The sequence below is a fragment of the Epinephelus moara genome, chromosome 12, assembly GCF_006386435.1.
Source record: "Epinephelus moara isolate mb chromosome 12, YSFRI_EMoa_1.0, whole genome shotgun sequence".
In the NCBI taxonomy this organism is placed as follows: Eukaryota; Metazoa; Chordata; class Actinopteri; order Perciformes; family Serranidae; genus Epinephelus; species Epinephelus moara.
The window spans coordinates 38,617,675-38,631,193 of NC_065517.1; the positions used below are offsets into that span (position 1 = coordinate 38,617,675).

General features: G+C 37.7%; 1 protein-coding gene across 4 annotated transcripts in view; it reads right to left on the reverse strand.

The window, feature by feature from the left end:
- Positions 1 to 5,847: 5,847 nt before the first annotated feature.
- The window catches only part of gpcpd1 (glycerophosphocholine phosphodiesterase 1), a 30,197-nt gene continuing 22,525 nt past the window's right edge, over positions 5,848 to 13,519 (reverse strand). For all 4 annotated transcript variants that reach the window (XM_050058432.1, XM_050058431.1, XM_050058433.1 and 1 more), the window contains one exon: positions 5,848 to 8,978. In XM_050058432.1, the coding sequence (XP_049914389.1) occupies positions 8,780 to 8,978 (199 nt within the window). In that variant the 3' untranslated portion in view covers positions 5,848 to 8,779. The remainder of the gene's footprint in view (positions 8,979 to 13,519) is intronic.

Sequence of the window (13,519 nt, forward strand, 5' to 3'; positions counted from 1 at the left end):
ACGTTGTGTTTCTGTACAGCAGAGGGCGCTAAAATATTACAACTAACTGCACTTCAAGTTTAATCCAAGGGAAATGTAAAGGATAAAAAAAAGTATCTAAAATAAATTAAAATAATAACAATTAAAAATAAATAATTAATTCATTAAATAAAATTACAACTAATTAAAAAAATATTTTATTCAACACTTTGTCTGCCATTTTTAGTCATTTTATTCATCTTGATGTAGCAATTTTATTTTATCTTATCTTTTTATTTATCTATTATTATTTTTTTTTCTCTTTTATCTTATTCTATTTTATGTCTTTTTGTTTTTGTCTTGTGCTGCTGTGATATTTGAATTTCCTCTCTGGGGGATCAATAAAGTATATCTTATCTTATCTTAAATTCTTTTATAATTTCCTTGATTTAATATTTAGACCAGATCCATTTTCATGAAAGAAATGAAATTTGTAAAAACCCAAACAAGCCTGGCATATTTATAAAAATACCATATGCAAATACCAAATATCACATTTTTTTTCAGACTTCTGAGCCTTTTATTCATTTTCTGCTTTAATTTTATTTTATTATTTTTTTGTTTCCATTTCCATCGGAGTTTTATGCTCACTTTGTACTTTGTACTGTTTGTACTGTATTGTCAGCTTGATATTGTAATGGCCAGAATTTGTTACTGAGCCTGTCTGTTTGTTTGATGTATTTTATTTTTATATTTTTATTCTGTTCTATTTTTATCATGTTGTGATTGATTTTTATCTTTGTTTGCTCGACCTGAGACAGAAGCTTATTGACGAATAAGACTTGAAAATGTGCCTTGTTTTTTTGTACGAATAAAGTTCTCAATAAAGAGGAAGAAGAAAAAATTGAGTCCAGACTTTCCCTTCTTTTTAAGTGTAGGTTGACAGAAAATTTAAGTAAATTGCACCTTGTTTGTCACGTCCTACTGTAGCTCATGAAGCTGACAAAGCTACATGGATTTAACTTCATCTTATATGCGACTGTTGTTTTGTTTTCTTAGCAAACATTTACTCTTGTCAGTGCAGGAAAAATCACAGATGTCACCTGTAAGATTAAAGACAGCCAGTTTACACACGCTACATTATTATCAGGGCCACAATCACCTATTTAACATCGGCAGGATCATTTCAAATCAACACCCTCTGTGACCTGGTCCTTCTGGAAGGTTTAGGGGGAGTAAAATAGAAACTTAACAGCTAAACAGACAATTTTGGAGCATTTTGAGACAAAAATCTTAGATCAGGTGTTCAAGTTTTGATGACTGAGTCCCATTTTAAGGAGCCAGAGTACGACTGAGAGCTACACAGGAGGGTGCACACACTATGACTTTTTTTAAATGAATTATTACACTATGACTTTTTTGTAATAAACTTTTTTTTAGAACATTTTTATGACATAATAACATTTAGAAAGAACGATAACAATCAACACTGACAAAGTCTACACAACACTCATATTACATCTTAATTTTTCACTTTTAACAGGGTTCCCACCGCTTCTTAAAAATCTTATAAGCCATTGAATTTATTATCTAAAAAATAAGGCCTTAATTTATGTTTCATGAATCATAAAAATGCTAGGACATGGGAAGTAAGGTTTTACCAAGCTTTTTTCTTATATTGCGTTGAAAAAAAAAACAACTTTCAGAATCTACCATATGTGACCCACCACACAATAATGGTTTATCAAACAAGTTCACTTTGCATTTTGTTCTGTTCACCTCACGATGATAGCACCATCATACAGTTTGTAGAAGTGCATCAGGTCATGTGTTTCCATAAACAGACAGTAAACAAGAAAACAGATGGTTACCTAGCAACAAACATTTCCTGCTAAGCAGACATGCCCACAGCCAAAAAGTGTAAAGCTGCCAGCGAGGGCCAGGCTGCTTTCAGGTGCGATAGAAAGCTGAATACTTTTGCATTGGAAAACAAAACAGCTGTGTTTGTCACATTTGTATGCATCTGTATTTTTTTTTAAATAATCCAAATCAGAGAAGTAGCCGGCCCCCATCTGGGCCCCATTCAACAAGTTTGGGCACCCCTGGTCCAGTAAAATAGGCTCCACCTGGACCTGCAACAGCATTAAAATGCTCTTAAATGTTAATACATCAGTAATGATTATACAATAATGTGACAAACAGCTCATTCTGAAAAGAGTGTTTTTGCTTTAGGTGCTTTGAAGTGCAGTTTGTTGGCATTAAAAAGAAATGAACAAATGTACTGTGAGCCACACCTATGAGTCAGCGTGCACCATACGGCCCACACCCTGTTACTGACACTGGCACTGGCACACCTGACTGTCCAGCAGCCAAAATCAATCTTGATAAAAATACCTTGGCTTTTCCTGCTCTAAGATGTAAGGAAAAAAAGGTTTATACTTGTTATCTTGAACCGGATATGGTCTATAAATAGGCGTAGCAACCTGAAACCTGTCAACTTAATCAACCTTTAATTTAAAATTCTCTACAGTGGTTCAGCATGAGGTACAAGATCTGTACTTCTGCAGGGTCAGTTATAGCCTACATACCTCACTGCACCATCTGCTCTAATGTATATTCACTAGTGTAAAGCACCTGTGTATCTATTATCCTTCCCATCCTCTTCAACCCTGCACCTGGCCAAGCGATGTGAACTTATTCACCCTGAGCACACAACAGTCCAGGCTGATGCCAATGAAAAGGTCGATCAGTGATAAATCAGTTTCAAGGTTTTGCTGATAAAAACCGGCCAACACAATCGTCATAAGATAAGAAAGAACCCATGTCATCACTGATGCCTACTACTACTGAGTGTGCACGTGTTATCTTATTAATCATTAACTAACAGTTAAACTGCAGCGCCAGCAGCGTCACATGGCTGTAGGATATGTGGAGTGAGTCTATACCTGCAGGGAAAATGATTTTACTGCCTCTTACCTAACTTTACAGCCTGGTGTATGTAAGATGGACTCACGTGTGAGTGTAAACAAACATAATGTACACTCTAGACAAGAATCAACTGGTCCAGCTTAACGAAATTAAGGTAATAATTTGCAAACATCTTATAAATTGTTTAAACTCTGGAATTACTGAGCTAATCCGTTCATTTTTTATAATCTGACGAACTCAGTTAGTTTAGTACATCTAACATGATTTGCTTTGACCTCAAAAAGCTTAATTAAGTTGAACCAACTTAATATTATCCAAAAGTTGTGGATATATTTGGTGATATTTAAGATATTCTTACTCAAAAATGTAAAAAATGTTTTTATGTTGACCACCTTCTTAAAATGAGCTGTCAACTGAGACAACACAGTACTGTAACAAACGTAAATAACTTTTTAAAGCACTCTAAAAAAGAGTCCACTGGTTCAACTTAAAAAAATTAAGGCAATAATTTGAACACATCTTTTTAAGTGCTTCCAACTTTAGCCTTACACAGTAAATCCTACGAGTCTTATAATCTGACAAACTGATTTGCTTTAAACTCAAAAATCTTAAATAAGTTGAACCAACTTAATCTTAGCCAAAAGTTGTGGGGATATTTAGTGATCAAACTATTTTATTTAAGATATTCTAACTTATTTATTTTAATTCAATCCCACTCAAAAATGTCAAAAAAATGTTTCTGATTTTGACCAACTTCTTAAAATATAAAGTTACCCACTGACATTAACACGTTCGTGACACAAATGTAGTTTTTTTTATGCTTAAAAAAAACTTCTTTATCTTAAGCGTCATCCACTAACCTCATGAAATTTTTTTTAGAATCCACTGGTTCAACTTAAAAAAATTAAGGTAAAACTTGCAGGCATATTTTTAAGTTGTTCCAACTCTGGCCTTATACAGTAAATCCTACAAGTCTTTTGTAATCTGACAAACTCAGTTAGCTAAGTTCAACCAACATGATTTGCTTTAAACTCAAAAAGCTTAATTAAGTTGAACCAACTTCATATCATCCAACAGCTGTGGTGATATTTAATGGCCAAACTATTTTATTTAAGATATTCTAGGTTATTTTATTCCCATCCTACAATATTTTTGATCATGACTAACTTCTTAAAAATAAGTTGTCAACTGATGTAAATACATTCATGAATCAAATATATATATTTATAGAAAAATATCTGAGCTAAAAAACATCTTTATTTCATTTTTTTTCCACTAAGCCCATGCTTCATTCTTTTAGAGTCAACTCTAAAAAGGAATCCACTGGTTCAACTTAATAAATTAAGGTAACAATATGCGTGCATTTTTTTAAGTAGTTCTTACGAGTCTTTTATAATCTGACAAACTCAATTAGTCAAGTACAACCAACATGATTTGCTTTGACCTCAAAAAGTGTAATTAAGTGTAACCAACTTAATATTATCCAAAAGTTGTGGTGATATTTAGTGATCAGAGTATTTAATTTAAGATATTCTAACATGTATTTTAATTCCAAGACAATAACTTTCTATACTTTTCTTGTAGGATGTCAGTCTTACAGTAAGAAGGTAGAAGACCAAGTAGTTAAGTCTACAGGTTGACAAAGCAGACCATCCAACATACAGAGAAGGAATTGTAAGGGCAGTGAGATTTGTAATAAATCTCAATATGTGATGGCAGACAGTATCCAGTGTGTAGTCATTGTAAAGATGCGTGAAAAAAAAAAAAAAACCTGGGAAATGTCAAGTTCTAAATTTATATTTATATATATTTAAAATTATGTTAAAATGATGTTACAGAAAATTTAATTAATTTTTAGCAATCTTTGTCAGTAGTTTATATTTTTATGGATTTTTGTGACTTTTTACTTATCTTTTTTGAATATTTTTAGGTAATTTTCTTTTCTTTGTTTAACTTTTCTTGTTTTTGCTTATTTTTTTGAGTAATTTCTTGGTTACTAAATTTACTTCTTAAAACCTTTTAATATCTTGCCAATGTTTTCATTTCATGAATTTCTCATTGCCTTATTTCCATGTTTCTGAAAAATAAAATAAAGCCAATTTGCTTAGGTTTCAAAGGGTTAAAAAACAGTGTATTTTAGTTTTTAAATTTGTCCCAGCCTCCACATTTAAGGCACGCAGATCAAGCGCTGTGTGGAGCAGCGTCCACGTCTCCCTGACCTGCCTTCATGAACAGCCAGGCAGCGATAGTGTTTGTACGCCTCAATTAAACCACTATTAAAACATCGCAATGCAACCACACAAACTGAGCAATAACCTGCCATTGAGCTTAAAAACAACTAAGCTGGTCTGGTATAAAATCACAGTCTCCCTCCAACTCGGACGCCGAATTGCTTTCTTACTTCCACACGGCTTTATAATCCAAAATTCAACAAGAAATACTGTCCATGTGTGCAGCATCTACAGTGTGTATGTAAAACATCTTTATGGAAAGGGTGCCCTTTTTTAACCTGAGCACCTGCCCCACAAAATGTCTGTACATGGCACTGTGTACACCAAGCTCCAGGATTTGAAGGCAATTTTACAGTGGCCAAATGTGGAATTACAACGTCCGGGTTCGTCACGTGAGGCCATTTGACCCAGAAAGAGTTTTTCCCATTTACTTAGAAAGTAAAGGGCTTATGGACCCTTGCAAAATGACTTGAGGATGGGATTGGGATTTGATGCAATCATTCTGACAACATTTGGAAAGTGTAGCAGAGCTGCATGATTAAATCATCTTATCCCCTTTCAGGTTAGCGGAGTGTTAAACTGGAAGTTAGCTGCTTGACCACCTTAAAGTCTTTATGTAAAGGAGCAAAAGGTAAATCATTTCACATCAAGGGATCAGCTACAACCTCCTAGTTTAAAAAAAAAACAATCCTCAACTTACTGGATGAGAGACAAAAAATCAAAGACAAGATAAACAAACATAGGTTTTGATTTTATTTACATCACCCTTACACTCTTCTGTCCTGAAGTGGCATTTTAATATTACACACTAGATTTATACAGATATACAAGACCATGCATGACTCAATCATTCCAGTTTGTAGCTCAGAAATTGTGCGATGAGACAGATATACAGGTAGAATATGACATATGTACAAAGAGTTTACTATAATGGATTTGTTTGCTGTTTAAAAAGCTGCATTACTATTATTGTAATATACTAACACACCATATCAATATGCAAATGATTTCATGCGTAAATGGTGCAAAAAAAAAGAAAGCCATGCAATAAAAAGTATGTGTGCTGTGATGTTAGATGGTATTTATAAGAAGGGAGTTCATTCTGTACACAAGTCTCAGCTCAAGTCTATTCTAATAGATGATGAGTGAGGTATTGGCGGTTTTTAAAAACACAAACAGACCTGATTTTGTTCCCCCTTAAGACTGTGGTGCATGTGTGCGCACTGTGACAAATAAAACATTCTTCTGCTTTTCAATCAGGTAGATAAAAAGAATAAAGGACATGGTAACAGTACATTTATCAAGCTGTATGTGGTTTACAATAACAGCTGAGTGGGAGGTGTGAGAAGCAGCAGTAAGTGCTTTCAATAGTCCATCCAAAAGGAAATAAACCCATCATGCAGGTTTCTTCTTACTGCTGAAGAGGGTGAGTATTTATTAATGGCAACCTGCGTCTCCCATACTGTTTGCGCTCAAGCTAAAATAGCATCCAGTCGCTATTACTCATCGCTATCTGAGACAATAACACTGACGGTAATGGCATCATGCACAGAAAAGACCCAACAGCATAATCCTGCATTATCATAAACTTTATGACAATAAATCTGCAATTGTTCTCTTATAATATGCAAATATAATATGCAATACATTTGAGCACTTAGACTATAAAGCAAAGCAACATGTAAGCTAAATAAATATCCACTATCAAGTGTAGTTCCTAAATACGACCTTGCTCCACTATCACGATGACCTCTACAGGTTCTTCTGAAAAACCTAAAATCACTGCTTCCTCAATGCTTTGGCAAAACGTCCACCTGCTTCAATAGAAAGCATAAATAACATAAAATGTCTGTGAAGAGTGCAAAACAAATACAAAAACCTGGAACTGAGTGGAGGTGGTTGGACTGGTTTAACTCCTGTGATTATGTGTGACGAAGTAGAGAAATTACGTTGTTTTGGAAAATATGTCCAAACCTAATCTGTCGTCTTTCAGGGCGCTCCCGAAGAACGGGGTATTTCACCCAGGGGGACAGTGCCTAACATCCTGTGTCATGTGTGTTGTGTACATGATGTGTGTTCTTGTTGCACTGGGTTGTTAGATTGTGGACAAACTAGTAAAACTGTGACCTAAAAATTTATTTATAACCTAATCTTTGCTTTAACACTGAGATTAAACCCACAGATGACCTCACACCTGATTCACTTTTGGCTCCTTGTACTGCTGACACTAACCGTGACTAGACTCCGCTGCAGATTTTCAAATGACTTTTACTGCTGATAAATTCTCAAAATATCCATCTTAATGTTCGACTAAAAATATGTATGACTATATAGTGCTAATGTAAATCTAATCTTATGTAAAAGATATTGACATTTAGATTAACTTAATTATTTCCAATGACGGAAATCTACTCAGAGAGAGAGTCTGTATTCTGACATCAGTGTAGCATTTTGCATCAATCAGTCCCTCCAGATTTCAGGAGCTGTTCTTGGGATTGTTGTAGCCTGAAAACGCCTCATTTCTAAAAAATCGGATGCATGTTGCTGTGTTTATGGGTGTTTCCTTGCACTGAATTTGTTGCAGCAAGTGAAAAATGCACAATGCAAAAAAGCCCTTTATGATGAGCATTCAGTTTCCTACATGATTTATATTTATTTGTGATGGTTGGGGGAAGGTGGAGGCATTACAAGCTGAACACAGCCAATCAGCTGTTGCTGCGGTTTCAGGATGGTGAGCCGCTTTCCTCCTGCTCTCTCTGCCCAGTTAGCACGAGCTAACACAGAGCAACGTGATCTCACTATTCATCATATTTTGCCGCTTGAGCTGAAGCCTTGAGGAAGCGGTTAATCTTACACTGACACCAAAATGTCTCATCTTGGTCGTTAGGCCTGTTAACAATTGTTGGGCAACGTTAGCTATGTGATGCTAACAGTCAGCCCTACCCGGGTATGTCAGAGACTTTGCCCCAGACACAGAGCTCCAATTCTGCAGCAGCAGTCTCATTATAAAAGAATGTAAAAATTCAAGATGCTGTGTGCTAAAATGAAATAATATTTAACACATTTTTAAATGGTAAAAGTTGCGGTAAAGTTGTGGTGCTCAGAAAAGACTCCCCAGCATCTCCACCAGATGATGGGAGTGGAACTCTGGGCTTCGTTCCCTCCTTGCACTGTTTTTTTAACTTGTGCTAAATAAATAAATCTAAAATCTAAATCTAGATTGCACAGAATTCACAGGCATTGGCTGAAGTTGCGTTTACTGTTGCAAACATCATGTAGGGACTGATCAATAGAGGCCCAAACAGGCTTACAGGGCAGACTATCAATTTCAATGTGCGCAAAAGTGAGACCAAATATACAACTTATCAGAAAACATGAATAGTAAAGTCTGTCTGCCTTCATACTCGTGTATTATCCAGACTAATCTGCCTACTTTTCCAAGCTTTAGAAATAAAACTAGCCTACACTCAGACGCTCAGTCCAACTTCTCATTTTCAAGTGTTAAGTATGAATGTGCCCTGATGGTCACAGAGCCATGTGGGTGAAATACTACGTTTCAGGGAGTCCCCATTTTTCAGCAAGTATATGCTTGTGTTTGATCATTCATTCACGGCTTGGCGCTCTCGGCGTAAATGTGCACTGAAGCTTAAAGGGAGGAGGGGTTATGAGGAGCTGAGGCCCGAGTCGGACTCGGCGCTGCCAGCACGGGACTTGGAGGGGGCGCAGGGAGCCATGGAGCAGGGGATGGAGTAGCAGGAGCAGGTGCAGCTCTTCATGGTCTCCTCTGTGATCACCTCCTGCAGGGAGTGTTGCTCCTCTATCTTGAAGATGTTTGACTGCTCTCCTTGGTCCTCGCAAATACTAAAGGAAAAGGAGCAGACGTGTTTCAGTTAGATCAGTGACAGGCGTTAGCGGCCTCGTGAGATTCTTTAAATGTTATCCGTCACTCGTAAACCAAAGCGGCGTTTACCTGATGCAAAAACATGTATACATTCACACTGATGAATAACAGAGCTCACAGAAGGGTTGAAATATACAAATATATATCACAACATCAGTAAGAACATTTACCCACTATCTACTGTATATACTGCACATCATTTGAGCTTTTATTCATCGTTTTATCTGATACAAGTGACATAAAAAACAGTCAAATATCCAACAAGCAAGATGCAAAAAAATAAGTGTGCTCTAAACTGACTAGCAAAGGGTTAATATTATCATACAGTAGCTCAATTCTCATCTTTTCATGCATCTGTGTTAATAAAAAAATCAGCACTGTTGGCTGCATTCATTTTGGCTCAGAGGGTGATTGCACTGGTCGCCATTTTCGGCAGTAAGAAGGCGCATGCCTACATGCCTCAAGTTTCTGCGCTCTAGGCGCTTGGCTTTTCTGCCAGAGCACTCTGAACTCCTCGATTTGAAAAGACTTCAACTCAGAGCGGAAAAGTGCACCACATCATCTCTTCTTTCATCTTTTTGCCATTGTCCAATCGGATGATTTGAGAGGCAGACCTTCTGCAGTGGTCACAACAACAGGTTTACAGTTGGTAAACTGGTGGTAGCGGTTGCTGGAAAGCCAGAGCTATATGTCCCTGCCCTGACTCATCCTAAAATATGCCTGGAAACGTCCATGATGGAGGAGAAGCTCCTGGACCAACTGGTGGTACTCCCCATGATCCAGCCTCTTTTTTAGGGTCTCATGTACCCACACAGATCTCTGTTTATCTGCTGACAGCATCTCACCCTCAACCAGCGCTACAGACAGTACCCTCTGCCTCAACGTTTTAGAAAGGATTAGTTGGTTATGACGACAGTGACAACGTTGAAGGAGCCAGAGTTTGATGCCAGTTCTGTTGAAGTAAATGGGGCAGGCACAGCATGCTAGTGTTGCAGTGATATACTGGTTTTAGGGTATAACGTGATACAAAAGTTGACAATTATCACACCGTGTACATTTGCTAATCTATGATATTGAAAAAAAAAAACTGCAACTGGACGGAGAATCTCCCCTTTATTTCATTCATTTTCAAAGAGGAGACTTTTTACACAAACTCCCATTAACAAAATGGTTTCAAATTTTAATTATAGCAATAAAACGTCCGTTCAACCAACAATAACCCTTCCATTTTCTTTAAGGGTCACTCTGACTGATAATAACATAAATTCTGAGATACCATGATACCGTGAAACTCTACAGCATACCACACTAAACCCATCATATATTTGTTGTCTCAACCTAGACTGCAAAAGCCTTCCACGTAATTAGAAAACACACTTTACGTGATGCTTACCAACATTTTTAATGGAAATATTCATGTTTATGTACCTTGTCATTGGTCTGCAAACAGATCATGACTCTGTCCAGGAGCTGCAGCTCAGCCTCTGCGAGTCATGATCTGTTTGCAGACCAATGACAAGGTAAATAAACATGAATATTCAGATAAAGAATGTCAATAATCATCTTTTTTTTTTAAAGCTGGTGGATAGATTTTTTTAACTCAAAGTTGGAACAACAAAGACTTCAACGGAACTGACACCAAACTCTGGCTCTGAACACTGTCACTGTCATCAGGACCGTTCCTAATTTTATATTTTTTTCTTGGTTTACAGGCACAGTTTCTGAATATGAACTGTGTGCATTTCTCTGTGGACTTTTTCAATATGGGACCTTTAAAGCTTTGGGGCACCTCACTTTTACCTGCCAAGCATATGCCACCTTTTGTGAAGCAATGCCAGAGTGCACTAAATAGAAATTTAGGTAGCTGAAGTTCATGGGCTCACTTTTACAACCTGCACCAGAGCAGATTAAGATCATGCTACCAAGTCAAGTCACGTACGGCCAACGTCCTGACCACTCCACTATGGAAAACAGAGGCATTGTTCCGTCCCCATAAGAACAATGTTAGACATTGTTCTAGTAAGCTAAAACCTCTTTGCCACGGAGGCACGGTACATTTAGCGCAGCTATGCAAGCTTGTATGTAGGGCAAAGGTCATTCATGTGTTATATGACATTGGATAAGGGCTACAGAAATGTTGGACCCCCAGTATGCTGCTCATCCCACACTGTGGATCCTCAGCAAAGAGCTCTGTCAATCAGCTCTCCACAGCTGGTTACAGGTGGTTAAGGTTTAAGCCATGGGTGGGATTAGGGTCATGATTAACCACTGTGGAGCTTTCAGTCATGGAGAGCTTTTTCACCGAAGACATTTTGACTCGTCACAGTAGGAAAAGTAGAGGTGTAAATTATAACTTACTATTATTTTTGTAGTTATCACTTTGTATCCGCACAGAAAAATAAACACTGTTTTAAGAGGGAAGTCCTTTTCACTGTGTATCCTTCTTACTAATGGTTAACTTTATGACATAACAATTAATAACCTCAGACTTACTGCCCAACAGGGCAAAACACCACACGATCAATCTGTAACACCAATAGCTGTACATTTACAAAACGGCACTGCTGAACAGCACGCTGGATACAGCTCACTGGCTGGCCTGTTAGCATACAGTCTGTTAACAGCTCCATCACTTCAGCACACAGAAAAGACAGATGGAGGATGAAGAAAGAGATCAAGAGACCAGAGAGGCACCAGAAGAGGGGGGGGGGATAATTGTATATACTGTGAAACTGAAAGAATCCTAAAAAATAGTCACTGTTACACTCTCTGGAATGCTTTAATAGAACACAACCATCGTTAATTTTATTAATAACATCTGTGCTTTCTAGTGACAAGTCAAAATGTCTTCTGTAAGAAATACCTGATGTGAGTACCATCTGTCAAACCCATCTCCTAAAGGGAACACACTCATAGGAAGAAGGTCTTTTGAGGTCATAAGAGGTAGCTCATGTCAAACATTCTGAGACCAGTAATCCAGTAAGATATTTTCATAATGTTCAACCAGTGTCATGAGACATGCTCCTGAAGTCTTCACCAAATGAAAGCAGAGCAGTGCAGCTAATTTTCAATCCTACATAGTTTCCAGTGCCATCACCCCTGTTCAAAGAAACCAAACTGCGATACAAGCAGATCGTCTACAAACTTAATAGGTGCAAATAATAGAAAATATACTTGTGACGTATGAACCGTGACATCTGACAAAATAGCTGAGAGGTGAATAGCTGTAAGTATTGAAGATGAAATGCAGGTCTCTCTTGGATCAACATTATTTGCGATAGGGATGTCTCAATCAAGTTTTTCTCCTGATCAAAGTCATTTAATATTGAGTGTCTGCTGATATTAAGTTCCAATCCAACACTTCTGTATTTCTGGAAAATACAGCTGCACAGTGCACACTTCAAGTACTTTAAAGTTATTAAAATCAACCCAGTGAATATGCTTGACAAGGAAAAAACAATCCCTGCATCCAAGCTGTTCATTAACGTTTTATTTTAATAAAATATCAAACCCTCTCTGTAATCTTTTTGGATTTTGCCCGAGTTACCTGAATGAACTGTATTCTGTTGAGTGTTTATTTTCATCCTCTGTACATCTCTTGTGCGGATTACATTAACAAATTACTCTCATTGGCTTTTGCATGCAGGGCTCTTGTTGCACATGCAGTGGCGTGGTGAGTGTAGCTGTCGTCGGGTGGCTCTACACTGCTGTCTGTCTCTGCTCCACCCGCGGTGAAACACTATGCTGAAGTACAAGAGACTCACACTGAGCAGAACGAAACGAGGGCTTATAACTTCGGCCAACAGCATAAGTCTCATGCTGTATTTTGCTGTCATTTAGGGAGCGGGGTGTCTCGCAGCAAGCGGGGTGCTTAGGGGAGCTTGATGAATAAAACACCTGTGTGACAGCCACAGACTGTAAGAAATAACGGACGTAGCGACAGGAAGTCACCCATTGGTTTGTGAACTCCAGTTTTGAAGTCTCTTGTTTGGCATTTTGGCCAACGCCATCTTGTTTTTTGAAGCCAGAAGTGACCATAATTCCGTGAGAGGGAAAAGCCTGTCAGTCAAAGCAGCCCGCCCTGATTTATACTTAACTTTAAGCCCTAATAAAATCTAAACAGGTGAGTTATATAAAAATTCACACCCCTTCATTTGTCATGAATGGGAAAATTAGCTATAGAGAACAAAACCATTTTTTGTATCTGGCTGTAAATGTGTAAATTTGGGGATTTTAACATGGGAGTCTATGAGGACTGACTAGCTTCTGGAGCCAGCCTCAAGTGGCCATTAGAGGAACTGCAGTTTTTTTTGCACTTCCACGTTGGCTTCATTTTTTTTATGAAAGTTGCCACTTGGTGACAGCTGATGTAAAACAAAAGTCGGATTGGGCTTAATAGGCCCGTTTCCACTGAAGAAGTTCCTGGTACTATTTGGGGGGCAGGAACTACTATAGGAACGTCCTCTCGTTCGGCCCTCTCAACCGCCGTGTCTCCACTGAG